The sequence below is a fragment of the Conger conger genome, chromosome 4, assembly GCF_963514075.1.
Source record: "Conger conger chromosome 4, fConCon1.1, whole genome shotgun sequence".
Lineage (NCBI taxonomy): Eukaryota > Metazoa > Chordata > Actinopteri > Anguilliformes > Congridae > Conger > Conger conger.
The window spans coordinates 30402568-30419298 of record NC_083763.1 but is presented as its reverse complement, the minus strand read 5'-3'; the positions used below and the strand labels follow the sequence as shown (position 1 = coordinate 30419298).

Here is a 16731-nt window from a genome sequence, read left to right as displayed (position 1 = left end):
TGCCCGGTTACTCAGTTTGGCCGGACGGCCAACTCTAGGAAGGGTCCAGGTGTTTCCTAACTTCCATTTCACAATTGTTGAGGCTCCGGGGTTCTTGGGAACACTGAAAGGTTTAGAAATGGTTTCATGCCCTTGCCCTGATCTATGCCTTACCACAATTCACAGAGGCCGACAGAGTTCTTTGGATTTCATGGCTTTTTGTTCTTTTTCTTCTGACATGCAGTGTAAATTGTAGGACACAGGAGTGTGCTTTCTAAAATATGTCTAATCAAGTTCTAGACACATCTCAAAGATAATTAAAGTTTGAGATTTTTTATGAATTTCCAAACATGGATCATTGAGTGTAGATTGATGGGCGAAAATTGCAATGTTATCCATTTAAAATTCTCTGCAGGCCTGTCTGCTTGCATGTTCATGTTTGTCAGATGTGTGCATTCCTGCGGGTATGTACCACAGTAGTTTCTTGTGTTTTCAAGCATATTCACAGCAATGTTGAAAATATTGATGCATCAACATATTGAATTTAACTTTTGACACTTGTCATATTACATTTTGCCATCTACCGTAAATCACCTTAGACCTGGATGAGTTGTTGGGGAAATAAGCAAACGGCCCAGCCCCCGGCCGCCTCTCTTAGACGGAAAGGTTGATGGAAGGCGGTGCAATTTCTTTGCTCATTCCTCCTTTCTGCTGTGAGCTCTACCATCCGCATCGGAGAGGACACAACCATAAAGATTACAGTCTGTGGAGAAAAAAAAAACAAAAAAACAAAGCGGCTTGGCCCCGAATGGACCAATCGGCTTGCGCGTCCAGGTTTGGCTCGGTTCCCTCAGACTGCAGCACGTATCAGTTTTACTTTTTTCCTCCCATGATGCTTTGCGCAGTCTCTCTTTGGGAAGTGGCAGATGGAGGCAGAGATGTGCAGTCTACAGGCTCCGCACGTCTAATGCTGGTGCCAGTGCTGCACTTTACTGCTACTCGCTTGTCAGGGAATAAAAAAATCTGCTTTTGATGTTTCTGGAAGCCTGCCGTAAATGTCTGCTCTCATAGATTCTGCTAGAATTGTTTCTCCTCGCTGGTTTATATTTGTATAGTTTCGAAAGTTTTATTTCTTTATTTTTTTTCCCCTTTTCCCCAGAGTAAATTAGTGGAATACATCAAAGTAGAAAATTAAGTGCTTGACTGTACTGGGTTTGGCTCCCATGTTTTCCAACAAGCAGTTGCTAATTTGTTGTTGATATCTTGGCCATGTTCAGAAACTCTTCAGGACTTAATCTGGCTGTATACACAGGCTTTGCTTTGTCCCATAATGAGACCGATGTGGCCATTGGACTGTAAGAGTGATGACATTGCCCCGTGTTAAGTTTGCTTAAATTCTGACCCACAGTTGCTTTTTAATTGCATATTGTTCAGGAAAAGCATTTTCTCTTTGCTGGGATTTTCCGCTCATTATTCACCTTGTCACTTTAATCGCTAACAAATAAACAATAATGAATACATTTTCATTAGGATTTTATTGTGCATTTAATTTTCGCATTATTCTCAAGTTATTCTCAAAATTATATCGTTCTATCATGCGATGCATTTATTAAATATTTGTACTGTTTGTTTGTTATCCTGCCTGGCTGTGTTCATGACCTGGGTAAAATAAGTAATTGTTTCAGATTCAAATAATTTTCTGTGTTTGATTGATCTTGCCTGGTCTCAATTGAGCCAACCAAGAGGACCCGAAGGCAGTGGGCTCATTCCAGTTGCTTAATTTTCTCTACTTTTTTCCTTTCATTGTTCCTGACCAGAAAATGTATTGAGGTCTGCCATCTTTTAGGACATTCCAACCCCTTACATGTTACATGCCTGATGATCGACCTGTGGATCTCCCCATCTACCATGTCTGTGAATGACGTATCTTCAAACACGTTTTCTTAATTTCCTTGTCTTCATTTCTTTTTCTTGCCATTTTTCCTAGCTTCTTGGGTGGATGTCTTGGAATGAGTCCAGTGTTTGCACTTTTGAGCTGGTGGTTCAAGCCCCACATTAAGACCCTCAACCCTGCATTGCTCCAAGGGGGATTGTCTAATCAATCAACTGTCACTTTGGATAAATAATAATAATAATAATAATTATTATTATTATTCTTTCATAGGACCAGAGAAGCTCAGTGAAGCGTAGAAAAATGAATCCAAAACAATGACTACTTGTCCCAGGTCTTTGTTCATGACTGGGTTGTGTAAGAGAGTAGATCGTGACCGTGTTCTTCTTCTCCCCCGTGCAGCACTGTGCGTACTGTAAGCGCCTTGGAGCCTCCATAAAGTGCTGTGCGGAGAAGTGTGTCCGCTCGTACCACTATCCCTGCGCAGCCGCCACTGCTGGAACCTTCCAGAACAACAGGAGCCGCACCCTCCTCTGCCCGGAACACCTTCAGTCAGCCCTCTGCAGATGTACGTTCACCTTCTCACAGTGTTTACTCAGCGCATTCCTAATGGGAAGAAGCCAAATACTGAAATGTTTCACTGTAACATTGCTTATCACAATGACAATTTGAAAAGTATAAATAAGCATGTACTAGTTTAATTTTACATTTCTTTAGCCATATGGTAGGGGTTCCCAATTAATTTTCTGCCTGGTCCACATTCCTGGATCCAAATGACTTGGCAGGCCAGCACCCTACCCCCTCACTCCTCCCTCATTCAAATTGCAGACACAGGAAGAACATACATGAGAAGAACAGAGTGTATTTTGAACAGCTTGTCAATGTTTTGTGCCTGTGTTCCTGCATATGTGTGTGCATGGCGAATAAACCGCAACTATCATTTAGCTCCCATTTTCCCATGCACTTCAGTTTTATTTGTTTCTAAGTTATGACCGTTTGATTGACATGCTAATGCACTTGGAACTGCGCTTCCCTCTAGGGGTTTCAGCGCACTTGTCCCTGGTTATGGGTATGCGCCTTGTTGTACGTCGCTCTGGGTAAGAGCGTCTGCCACATGCCTGTGATGTAATGTAATGTAGTAATGCGTGGTGACTCTTCTTCTCTTGTATCGGCAGACGAGGGCGAGACAAACTGCGTCCTGTGCGACAGCCCCGGAGACCTCCACGACCAGCTCTTCTGCACCAGCTGCGGCCAGCACTACCACGGCTTGTGCCTGGACGTCAGCGTGGGCCCGCTCAAGAGGGCCGGCTGGCAGTGCCCAGAGTGCAAGGTCTGCCAGACGTGCAGGTGAGCCCCCTCCCTCCTTTCCCGTCTGTCCGTCACCCCCTCACACCTCTCTCGCGCACGCCTGTAGCTTCCGGTTCCTGTGAGCCCTGCCCTTCCCCCCTGGCACCCAGGTCTGGGACAAACATGCAATCGTTTAAAAAAATTGTTCTTGCTCGTTTTGTCTGTGTCTTTCCCTGGGATGATCCATATCTAATATTTTTCTATGGCTAGCGTCTGTACATTCCTTGTGCAGATTCCCAAACGTGATTTATTTTCCCACAGGGGCCATTTTCAAAAGATCCCAAAAGAGCACGTTTTGAAGAGACAACGTGTGCAGAAAGCTCATTTTACACACGAACGGTTTAATTAATGCAACCGCGCCGGCTCGTTTGTGTCATTTGTAGCATTGAATATTTTTCATTTGTTATTGTTTTCATAATGCACCCAAAAAATCCCGCACTGCATGGGGAAATGGGAAACGCAAGTTTCCGGATGTCCTGGGATCCCGTTTCCTTAAATCTTCTTCATACGGGCAGCGTCAATCATGCTTCAGCTGAACGAGTCTCACAGATGATTTTGTGCGCGGAGCGCGGATGAGAAAAGGCGGGAACTTGACGCGGTTCGACACCGCGGTTCGAAGTGACCGACTTTGTGACAGAATTTGTATATATATATTTTTTTTACTTCCTCTTTCGTTCACTCTTCTAATCATTTCTCCGTCTCAGACATTAGCGGTGCAAGTAGAGCGGCTCATTCGCCACGCTTCTGCAAGTCGGCGTTTTTCTGCAGGAGCTCGTAAAGCCAGCCCTAAGGTGCTAAGGTGGGGGGAGGGGGAGGGGTTCCATAAAGACCAGGAACTGGTTTGCAGAAGATTGCAAATCTCTGTAGTCGATGTCTGTACAGATATTCACCAGTGGGGCGGATCTATTTGGTGTTGGTTTATGGCAGGGATTGTCAACTCTAGCTGTCAAATGCCACACATCCAGCCCTGGTAATTCATACCTGTCTCCCAGGTAAAGGGAGGGTGGAGAACCAGCAGTTCTCAGCCTTCAAGGACCATCCACGAGCTGCTGCTCCCTAGTTTATAATGTTTGTGGAACATGGAGGTATTAATCAAGGAGGTGGAGCTGTGGAGAGTTTATAGCTGCATCTACTTTTGGCCAGTTGGCTGCATGCAATCTGACATTTTAAAAATTATTTCTTTTAGTTTTTCCATCGACGGTAAAATAAATGGACATCATTAGTGTGCAAAATGAGCAGACCACTCATGCAAATTCACAAGTTGTGTACCGCTGGCTTCTGGTGGGCAGGGATATTCATGAAAGGGGTTGGGCTTTGGAGAGTTGTTTTATGGCGTTTGAAGAACGCTCAGCTATTGATCGGGGGAAGGAGATTTGGAGAGTTGATTCATGGCCTCTGAAGAGCATAGAGATGTTCATGAGTGGGTAGAGTCTGTTCATACAGTGTTAGGGTTCATACTTTGAGGATTCACCAAAAGAGAATTTTACACTAGGGAAAAGAGGCGTTCTGCCGACGATGGATGAGTCAACCTTGAGCGATGACTCAGATTTTATTAATGGAGGTCTGAGTGCGTTCGCGGCGGCCCTGCGCCTGCGAAGCACGGGATTGGAGGAGAGGGTGAGGTGGGGCAGAGGGCTGCTCTTAAAATAGGCTGCAGCGGAGAGGCAATGTGAGGACGAGAGAGGGAGGGAGGGGGAGAGAGAGAGAGAGAGAGAGAGTGAGGGAGAGAGAGAGAGGGAGCGGGGGAGAGAGAGGGAGAGGCTTTATTACGCTCCTCCACAGCTGTAAATATCCGCTGACGTTCTCATTTACCGCACATTTGCATTGGCATAAAACCCGGGTCTATGGCTTTGATTGTTCTCTGCTCTCCTCATCTAAAAAAAAAAGAAAAAAAGAAGAACATATTATCATGTTATAAATCACAGGGCCCACATTCAAATTTATTTCTTAAAAAAAAAAAATATCCAGGTAACAAATCTTGGTCTGAATATGTCTTGGGTTTTTTTTTTTTTTTTCAGGAAAGCCTATTTTACAGCGCAGTCAATTGGAAAAGCCTTTATGGTGTTCTTCTAAGCTTCTGGAGAAGATGATGCCTCATGAGTTAAAATAATGCCTTTTGTGGCTGGTCATATAATGCCTTGTGTGGCCCTGTTATGGAGAGTGGAAGGTCCTCACGGTCCAGTATCACCGCAAGCGCTGGCTGTGACTCTAAGCCCTGACTGTGACACTCAGCCCTGGCTGTGACCTTAAGCGCCGGCTGTGACCACAAGTGCTGACTGTGACCACATAGTTCTCACTAGGGCTCTGTCACTCACTGCGCTCTCTCTAACTGACGCTACTTGCATTTGACAGACAATATGACAGGAATTGCCACAAAGAAAATACTTCACAAAAACAGGCATACCCATCTAAGGCTGAAATAATAAAATAACATTTTCTCAGCCTCTACAGATTTGTGGTCCAGCAGACAGTTGCATTACCTTAATTAAAGGCGTTACATGGTGGTTGGATGTGACACTTGCCAGTTGTTGTCTTTAGACCCAACGAATGTGCATACTTTTTCATTATTTAGTCATTTAAATGTATTAAAAAACATAATTTTCTAAGCCTGTATTTCCAACTGCAAACATTCTCCCAAACTGTCTGGGCATGATGATGAGAACTGTCAATTAGCTATGATTGACAGCCCGTGCTCCAACTTTCCCCACATTGTTCGTTGTTACCATAGCTACCTCCATGATATCTGCTCATCATGGGCGACTGAACTTTTACAAGCTTATCAACTTATCAACTATCGATAGCTAAGGTAAGGACGCTGACTTATCTAATGACACTTTTTGCTAGGTAGCTAGCCAAGTTAAGATAAATGCACAAATATAACATCTTGATGATAGCTAGCTAACGTTATCGATAATGTCACTTTATGAAAGGAAACTAGACTATTTAGACTAGGTTTAGACTAAGGTTAGCTAGCTAGCTAAATTAATATAACCAGAAATCGTCTAATAGTCCATAAAGGCCACTGCATGGATATGGGAGTAGTTATCTTCGTGTGACGCACTTCAAGGAGAACATTCTCTACCGGTTGAAAATAAGACGATAAATTTAAAACGCTTACTTCTCCAAAACTAAAGAACGGACATATTTAGTACTTTCATTGTGTTTCTTCAATGTCCTCTTGTGTAAATTGCATATAAGTACCTATAAAGTGTGACCAACCACCATGTTACTCCTTTATGTCACTGTGTTTAGAAACCACGCACATGCCGGACCACACAGCTTCCAATCTCGCAGAAGGCATCTCGTCTGCTTTAGCGAACTGGGATTTAGATGTGCAAAAAATAACTTGCTGAGCAGCTAACTCGGCAAGCCTCTGCAACAGACCAATAAAAAACGATAACGGCACTTAAATAAAGTTTTAGTTCAGTATGTTTGTATTTATTACCGATGAACATATCTTCCTTTAAAGTCTTTTCGTCATATAATAATAATTAGGCTTAGAATAATTATACAGTAGTATTCATAATTAATTTGTTTCTCACAATTATATGTGTGACAAATAACCATCAGTTAAAATTTGATAAAATTTAGGAGAAAAAAGGGGAATTGGTATTTCATGTTTTTTTGAGCTGGTTGGTGCCTTGCATGGCCGCCAATCGCCATTTGTGTGTGCTTGGGTGAATAGGTGAATGAGAAACATCAGTTGTGCAGCACTTTTGATAAAGGCGCTATATAAATGCAGGCATTTGCCATTTGAACAGTGCCCCATGTTTGAGAACAGTGAGTCATTTCCCATAGCCCACAGGTGAAATTGCCATTAGATATCCATAAGTCAATTTATTTTACTTTTTCTTTCTGTGTTACAGGAACCCTGGAGAGGACAGCAAGATGTTGGTCTGTGATATGTGTGACAAAGGCTATCACACATTCTGCCTGCAGCCAGTGATGGATACTATTCCCACCAATGGATGGAGGTGTAAGGTAAGAATTGTCAGGGCACAGAGAAAAAGGCATGTGTTATGATAACAGAACAGCGAACAGAGTGCGATGTATGGGAGAGAACAGTGTATGGGAGTATTGTATGCATATTATGGTTTTGAAATCAAATCATGCAATACATACAATACAACTGCATATGAATGTGTGTATTGTATTGTAGCCAAATAAAACTCGGGAACATCAACGCAGTAAAAAAAAAAAAAAAGAAAAAAAAAAAGTATGTGCTAGTATTGCTGTGTTAACGTTGTCCTCTGGACAATGTGCATTCCCGAATGACCTCCTCCACAACAAGCTGTCAATTATTTTCTTGCCCACTGTGCCAATGTTGCTATAATCATGATGTTATTAGTTGCAGTCTTGTATGATAACAGGGTATTCATGTTTGGGGCAATGACTGACACAGGCTGGGTTAGAGAGAGGGGCAGTGACTGACACAGGCTGGGTTAGAGGGAGCGACAGTGAGTGACACAGGCTGGGTTAGAGAGAGCACAGTGACTGACAGGCTGGGTTAGAGAGAGTGCAGTGACTGACACAGGCTGGGTTAGAGAGGGGCAGTGACTGACACAGGCTGGGTTAGAGAGAGTGCAGTGACTGACACAGGCTCGGTTAGAGAGAGCTTTATTAAGTGACACAGGCTGGGTTAGAGAGAGCTTTATTAAGTGACACGGGCTGGGTTAGAGAGAGCTTTAGTAAGTGACACAGGCTGGGTTAGAGAGTGCTTTAGTAAATGACTCAGGTTGGGTTAGAGAGAGTGCAGTGAGTGACACAGGTCGGGTTAGGGAGAGCTTTAGTAAATGACTCAGGCTGGGTTAGAGAGAGTTTTACTCAGTGACTCAGGCTGGGTTAGAGAGAGTGCAGTGACTGACACAGGTTGGGTTAGAGAGAGTGCAGTGAGTGACACAGGTCGGGTTAGGAAGAGCTTTAGTAAATGACTCAGGCTGGGTTAGAGAGAGTTTTACTCAGTGACTCAGGCTGGGTTAGAGAGAGGGGCAGTGAGTGATACAGGCTGGGTTAGAGAGAGGGACAGTGACTGACACAGGCTGGGTTAGAGAGAGCGGCAGTGAGTGACACAGGAGCTGGATGGTGCAGGTCCAGTTGGCTACTCTCCCTCATGGGCAGTGGTGTTGCTCTTGCTAAGCTTGCATCATTGTTAGCAGGTCGCTCTCAAACATGGGCAACAGTACGTACTGCCAGGTTTCGCAAAGTTCTCTTCCAGTCTCTGGTGTTTCTGTGCACTCCACAAACCCAAGTTTATTTTTGTTGTTTTTGTTTTGTCTTTTTTGAAGTTTTTTTTTTTTTTTTTTTTTTTTTTCTCCTCTTCTTTGTCCTCCCCATGTCCATTTTGGAAAGGCTTTCTGCCATTCGGAACAGGCTGTTCGTTCTCCCTTTCTCTGGTACAATGGGTTTTAATCAATCCTGCTTTTAAAATGCTAATTCACCCAGAAGACCCTCCTCGTGGAAAACCCCCGCTGTGCTTTTGGGTGATTGCAGGATGAGGTGTGTGGGGATGTTTTGTGCTGACAGAGAAAGTTCCAGAACCCTTCCTCTCCCAGCCAAGTCCACACCGCTAGTGGTGGCGACGAGTTGCGTCTTTGCGGTTCTGGGTGGAGCCCTGACCCCAATAATATTCAAATAATATTAACAAAATATCTCATCTGCAGAAGAAAGGGAGAAGACAGTCTATCAATGCAGTTTCACTAGTCAGACTATACTGTAGCTACATGTGTCTTTTTCTTCTGTATTGGAACATTGTAAACACAGAATGGCGGGGCATTGTGGTACCTGGCAAACCTCAGTAGTTCTGTGCCAATATCCCCTGTGCCCTCACGTCCCTTCTTGTGATTGATCTCTGCAATATCTGTCAAAGCCCATTCCAATAATGTGCAAGCCCTGTGCGTAGAGTGGATGGTTGGAGATGGAACAATGTTGGACAGTGTTGCTGCTGTCACAGCATTCGGCATCTCGAAGAAGTAGAAGTAGACAGAAGTAGACAGAAGTAGACAGAAGTAGACAGAAGTAGACAGAAGTAGACAGAAGTAGACAGAAGTAGACATTTTCTTGAATACCAAGATGTTTCTAAGAGAGCGGTGTAGCATCCCACCAGAGTGGCTAGCGCTGTCAGGCTGTTCGGGGAAGTTGCGTTTTGCAGAGAATTCTGATCTCAGACTCTGATTAGCCGCTGGCTATCCTGTAATGAACCCCCGCCCAAAAAAACACTGGCGGCTGCCATGGAAAATCAAGTTATCAGGGCCATTGTGGTCGAGCCCCCTTTCAGCTCCGGAATCTCCAACCTGCTGCCCGGAAAGGCGACCGTCTCAACCGGCTTTTGTGGACAGAACGGGCAAGGTCTCGCCCTGACAGCCGGAGGGGAAATTCGAGACCGACTGTCGGACACGAGCGTTATGTGGCTAGGCGCCAGGGCCACTGCTTTCATCCCAGCGACATTCCCCAGTTCCAAATCTCCCTGCGTAAACTGGTCCTCACATTCCCCGTCGTCTGTAATCTCAAATGGCTATATCACAAATTTATCAGAGCCACTTCATTGTAAATGAACTGGAGAACACTAATTTCTTTGAGCCTTCTTCAAGACGTGCATTTGAAACCATAATGCCGTATCTGATATTGGTGCTTCAGAAACGTGCTCCAAACAAAAAGGGAGACCCCCAATGTGCTTCAAGGTTTACCGATACTAGGAATATAAGGTGCTCAACAGCTAGGTCTATGAAGTAATAAGGACTCCTGACCCAGGCAACTTCACGGGGCCCTGCCCGAAATAAGGAACGCTGGAGCAGGGGAAGCTCAGAGCAAAGCATACTTTAACATTTAATGCAACATTCTATGACGTCTTCTTCAGAGTTGAGTTCCTGGCAAGGAGTCCTTATTAGTGCTTTAAACAGAATCATGGCAGCCACAAATAAGTTTTCTGGGGGAGTTCTGTCAGGAAAAAAGGGGGCATCGATGGAAGTCAGCCAAAGGTCAATTCCACACAATTCCATCAGGAAGTATTTCTTTATACTAGTTATCTAGGCAAGGAACAGCTTGCTTAGTCATACAGCGGAAGCAGTGCTGGATGCCTCCTATTTTGTGGGTAAATGGTGAGCCTAGGTGGGCTGTTCTCATCATTATGTTCTTAACTACTGATCTGTGCAAGTGTCCAACAGTGGTACTGTTTTTATACATTTATTTATTTATTTAAATCATTTTTTTGTCTTCTGTTCACTCACTTTGCATTTTGTTAATTGATAAAAATAAACTATTAACATTTATATTTTTGAAAGCATTTATACTTTACAGCATTTTTCAAACCTGCCTAAAACATTTACACAGCACTATATATGTTCAAATATGTCCTTCATCGTAGTAATTTTCTTACTCTAGCTTAACTACCCTACTTTACCTACCCCTCTATTATCCATTATCCCCATTCTCCATATGTACAACTCTCAACAGTGCATATATACAGTACTAAAAACACTATCCACTTATTCTTATTAAAAATGACAAATAAAATATGTATGCATTTCATCCAAACACTTGAGTATGTCACAAATATTTACTATTTAGACATTTCCCTCTTCTAGTAGTACTGTTGTCTGGGTGAGTGGAATATTTAATAAAATAAAATAAAAATTTTGAAATGTTAACTGACGCATTTATCCAAAACGACTTGCCATTGATGAGACTAAGCAAGGGAAAATCCCCCCCTGGGGTAATGTGAGATTAAGGGCCTTGCTCAGGGGCCCTACAGCTGTGTGGCTAACCTTCTGGGTCCCAGTCATGTACCTGAGCCTGCCCCCAGTAGAGCACAGATGAGATGGAGGGATGCGGTTGATATAGTGGGGAAAATGGCACGATTGTAAAAAGAAGAGGTAAAGGCTAATGGGCTGTGTGGCTTTGAGTCACGGGGGTTCTGCCCTCGCACAGACTCCTTTATCTCGCCTTCACCTGTCGACAGCCCGCGGGTAATTGGTCAGCAGAAGCTCTGAGATGTACACGTCCGATAAACGCTAAGGCAGTTAACGGGAGCTGCGCTTCTGTAAGATAATTGCTCGGCTGTGGAAACACTAATTGCGATACCGCGCAGATAAGAAAAATCATTAGTGTAATGTCTTGTAGATGTCTTTGTAGATGTGCTGTCGTGTTCCTATGGTAACACACCCGGTTGCTTTTTTTTTTTTCCCAAAAATATCTTTCATGGCAGTTTAGGCCTTTGGAAGGTTTCTCTGGCTCTGCTTCCCTTATAATTCTCTCTGGTATGTTCTTCTGATTGGTTATGCGCCTTGTCAGTGTTGTGATTGGTTTTCTTCCGCTGTTACCAGAACTGCAGAGTGTGTGTCCAGTGTGGCACCAGGACCAGCAGCCAGTGGTACCACAACTGTCTGCTATGTGAGGCCTGCTACCAGCAGCATGATCCTTCAGCCCCCTGCCCCATATGTGGGAAGTCCCTGAATCCAGAGCTGCACAGAGACCTCCTTTCCTGCCACACCTGTAAAAGGTAGGATACACCCGTGAGAGGTGGGACAAACCTGTCCTCTCATATCTGTAAAAATGTGCCATGCGTGTCCTCTCACCTATAAAATGGAGGACACGCCTGTTCTCTCACTCCTGTAAAAGGTAGGACACCTGTCCTCCCACACCTATGAAAGATGGGATACACCTGTCCTCTTATACCTGTAAAATATGGGACACATGTCCTCTCACACCTGTAAACACACCTGTGTCTCTCGCACCTGTAAACGGTAGGACACACCTGCTCTGTCACATTTGTTAAAGGAAGGATAAACCTACCCTCCTGTCATAGCCAATGGTGTACTGTAAAAATGGTTTAAAAAATGTTTTTGTTCAGTTTAATTGGTGTCATCAACCTTTCAGTCCACGATGTCCTTGCACTGAATGTACTTGTGTTTAACGTACCAATAATCACAATTATGTACATAATGTAGGCGGTGCTTTTTCAAACTTATATTGTGTCTGGTCTTGATTAGTCAATAAAGAAATGGTTCATACTCACCTAACCATTGAACTGGCAGTTAAGTAATTAATATGTATTCCCGCTTTTGTACTGGGGTCACTGGACCTTGTTCAGATCTGTATTCATGCAGTTTGCACAGTAATATCTCTGCAAATGTCCCATGTAATTCCTTTTGCAAATTAATTTGATTATCTTCATTTCACCGTTCATTAGGATTCAAATGTGAACAGGAATGCACGGATTAGGAAGCTGGCACATTAATTAGATTTTTCCTCAACTAATGTTTGTGGAGCTTATGAACATTTAAATTGTTATTCCCTGCACTCATTGGGGCTCAGGTTAAAAGTTCATATTCTTATATTGAGGGGATTTTCTGAGCAGCTGAAATTAGCATTCATGCTCTCCATTTAAAAGCATTCAGAAGTCAAGCTTAAAGTGATATAATGAGCACAATATTTCTATTTTTCACAATGTTTCTATTTGTGTGATGTCCCTGTAGTCACTGACGACATTTGGCATAATATCCTTGGAGCTGCTATAGGCTCAGATATTGGGCAAAAACAAATATCAACGTGGGTGGTGGAGGTAGCATTCCATGTTACATTACATTATATATAGCAGATGCTTTTATCCAAAGTGATGTACAAAACAGTGCATATCAAGGTCATACAACAAACAACCGAACACTTCAGATAAGGTGTAGGCGTTAGCTTTGCTGAAATGTACTCTCCCTATGTAGCAGTCACACATGTGCTTAACCCTGTTCTCCTTGGGGTCTATCCTTGGACCGTGACCTTTTGAAATGTAGAGATTTTGGCGTGTTGTTTGTATCTGTTGGTATCCTTTTGAAGAATTAAAAAGGCTCTTGCCCAGTGAACGCTGGGTCCTTCCTACAATGCAGGCTCCAGCACTCCTCCCGCAACTCTGACTTAGGAATAAGTGGGGTTAGAAATGGATGGATGGACAAAAAGAACGCTCTTAAATACGAGCAATACGAGAAATACATTTTTTTCCTCAATTTACTCAAATTTTTATAACCATACGAACACATCTTAAAGTATATATTTTTAAAAAACTATAGCATTTTAATACTTTTTTTTTCCCCCCCTTCCTGTAAAATAAGATTTTATGACATTTGACGTCATTGTGTACCTGCGGGCTTGTATTTACATCAAACGTCAACTCTCCACCCTCCGAAAATCCCCACTGGAAGATCAGTTTCACTCTCACGTACGTCAAATCGTGGAAGCTGGTGTTGCTGCAACTTCCGTCTCAGCTGATCTTTAAGAACGGTTAATTTGTTGTTGTTTTTTCGTTTTATTATGTTTTGTTAAGCAGTGTCTTAAAGGTACAGTGGGTAATTTCAGACTTCTAAAGGGCAAGAGAGGAATTACAGCAACAAACACGCTCAAACCACACACTGTTTATCCGATCCCTTCTTTGTGAATGCGCTGATGTTGAAACGCCGTTGGCTGTGGCAATTAGAACCAATTTTCTACCAATGAGCTTGAATTATTGTACAGCTGTACAATGTTTTGGCCAACTGCATATTTTGAAACCCGAATTTAAGGACTATAAACACAGGCAGAGGGTGAGTCTACATGTCAGCGAGCCTTTTTAAATGATAGGAAGAGATTTACAATGGTTTTGCAACCATGTTTTACACAAAAATCTTACCTATTTAATCCCTTGTCTCAATCCAGTTGGTTCCACACTGACTGCGAGAGGCAGACGGAAGCCAACGCTGAAACCCCGCTGAGGGACGACTACGTCTGCTCTTCCTGCAAGCAAGCTGAGCTGGACGCAGCCCAACCTCAGAGTGACCCGGCCCAGGAGGCAAAGCCCACTCCAGAACCTGCGTCGGGTGAGTCCCAAACTTCAGTTCACAGTTCCTCTCAGTCGGCCATTATCCCGCTTATACCACGCCTAAGTTGCCAGTTGTTATGGACCATTTATTTTTAGTTTAGAAACAAATGTATTAATTGAAATGCCACAGGGAGAAAAAATTGTCCCTGTTGCTGAGAGAAAAAGATCTTCACGCAGCCTAAAATTGCCTGCTGCAAATAAAAGCATCTTCGCCGAAAAAAAGGTGCTCACCATTGCCAAAAGAAATAAAACGTTTGGCTATTAATATTGCTAGCTCACAAAATAATAGTAAGCAATTCATAGAAATTTGATGCTGTATTCCAGACTTCAACTGAAGCAAAAAGACCTCAATGTTTGAGTTGTGCAGCACAGCTGTCAAAATCAGCTGGCAGTCCCACAAGACGACATATTTAATTATTACGGACTTCATGCTATATTTGGCATTTTACAGAGAATATCAGTGTACTGAATATATTTTAGCATCTCGGGCTGTTCTGAGTCTAAGTATATTCCTCTACGCTTGCGGCGCTGATGTTTTGCATTTGATCACTCACTCACTCGTGTGTTGTAAGTTATGTTATTACTGCCTATGTTAAAACACTCGGTTACATTATGTCTGAAACATCTCCCATGCTTATCTATTATCTAAAGCAAAGTGTAGACTAACTCAATACAAGGTAGCCTACTGTAGCATATTTTTGTAACCAGGTTGGCTATAACTGGACTACTTGCATGCATTCAAAATGCATAGTATTGTATGTTGCGCGCATTGATGTGTTGGATATTTTTGCTGTGGAAAAAATTCTGCGCACCTGTTTGATCTGTTCTCGTTAGCAATGTCATATGAAAATAATGCACACCCACGTCTCGGCCAATCAGAATGCTATATTTGTCCAAGGTGGTCAGTTATTTTTCAGTGCCATGGTATAAAACCATTTAACGACCCCCTCATCGTGTATTTTTCCTTACTTAATGAGAGGAAAAGCTTTGTACCAGATTTGAGCTCCCAGCTAATTTTCATCTGTAGTCCCAGGGCAGGTTCATTTACAGAAATTAAAGTTAAAGTATGCTTAGAATCATTATCAATTAAGCAATTTTCTTTGTATCAATTTACATAATAATAATAATATATACATATATAACCACAACAGCAACCAAAACAACAACCACTATTAATATTATTATTAATAATAGCATCCAGCATATTGCAATGATTTAAAATGGAGGGTTATATATGCTGTTGAAGCGAATGCATGCCGTTTCCAAGGCGATTGGTTGTCTTTGCACAAAAACAAAATTCAAATGATGTCCTGCCAAAGTCTGGTGCCTTAATGAAAAGGAGCAGCACACCTTGACGGAAATGTTTTTTGCTCGGAAATGCTCCAGAGTGATTTAATAGGTTTGGCATGTTAGTGGCTTATCCTGCTTCTCCGACGTAGCCGGGCTTCTGTTCTGTGCTGAAGGACACGGCAGCCTTCTTGGGGAATCGAGAGCAGCACCCTCCAGGTTATAAGCCTGTGGCTGGAATATAGTGTGGAGTGGAGCATTCGCATAGCAGTAGCCAAGTGTGCCAGTTGAGTATCCTACATATAGCGCATACTATGGGTGCCCTACGTAGCCTGTGTAACCGTTATAATCCACTAGTGTGGAAGCTGAAAGGTAGCGAGCTCCGCAACGCCTCTGGTGTAATTCCTGCCTGTGTCTTTAACACTACATCATGCCGAGGGTGTTTGAAAAGTGTCGCAACGCTCTGCTTTCTGTGAGTAATCTCTCCCTGGACTGCTAGGTGAGACGCGTGAGCTTTTATTGATTTCCCTACTCGTGGTGCGTCAGAGCTCTCCCTCCCTGGAGGGGGGGCGGTGCTGACCCTGTACCTGACACCGTTGTCCCGAGCCGGGGTACTGGCTGCCTAAAGCTCCTCCATCTCCCTCTCTGTCAGGAGGCAGGCGATAAGCTGGCAGCTCCAGGGCTCTGTGTCACCCCTGGATCTCTGCCACTGCCCCAGAGTGTCAGTCACCTGAGAGTATCTCTCAGTCAGGGACAATATGATCCTCTGGCACGCTGTCTCTTTATCTCTCTCTGTCTATCTCTCTCTCTGTCTTGCTCTCACTCTCGCTATCCCTCTCTTGCTCTCTCACTGTCTCGCTCGCTCTCTCTCTCTCTCTCTCTCTCTCTCTCTCTCACACTCTGTCTGTCTATCTCTATATCAATTGCAGTTCTCTTGCTGGGAGGTTACTCACTCGAGTGGGGCTGTTGACCCTTCTCCCAGGAGTACTCGCAGCCTTTCTCGATTTGTCGGGGAAGAAAATGTGTTTATAAATGTGGACAATTTGTAGAAATACAAGTCAAGGAGGCAGTGCTTCTCCGTTTCCTTTTCCAAGACCACAGAAAAAAGATTAACACAAAAAATGCTGAAGCTGGATATGCACTATGCAATTTTTGCCTCGATTTGCAATCATAGAAGAAATTGGCCGTCTTGCATCTCTGTGTGACATTTGTAGACGACCAATAAAGTAAATCTTAGCCTCCGACAGAAGATAGGCAATGTCAGATATTTCAGACATTACAAAATCGTGCACTCTAACTACATTGTAACATGAATTAATTCAGTCACTATCTAAAATGTCAGTAATGTAATGGAATATTACTTGCATGTGGGTAAAGTAGGCTAATTAAG

At 43.2% G+C, this 16731-nt stretch overlaps 1 protein-coding gene across 1 annotated transcript in view; it reads left to right on the top strand.

The window, feature by feature from the left end:
* LOC133126591 (histone-lysine N-methyltransferase 2C-like) overlaps nt 1-16731 on the top strand; it is an 80356-nt gene that overhangs the window by 54157 nt on the left and 9468 nt on the right. The window contains exons 8-12 of the mRNA XM_061238936.1: nt 2273-2438; nt 3046-3217; nt 7084-7198; nt 11536-11711; nt 13892-14052. Of these exons, the coding sequence (XP_061094920.1) occupies nt 2273-2438; nt 3046-3217; nt 7084-7198; nt 11536-11711; nt 13892-14052 (790 nt within the window). The remainder of the gene's footprint in view (nt 1-2272; nt 2439-3045; nt 3218-7083; nt 7199-11535; nt 11712-13891; nt 14053-16731) is intronic.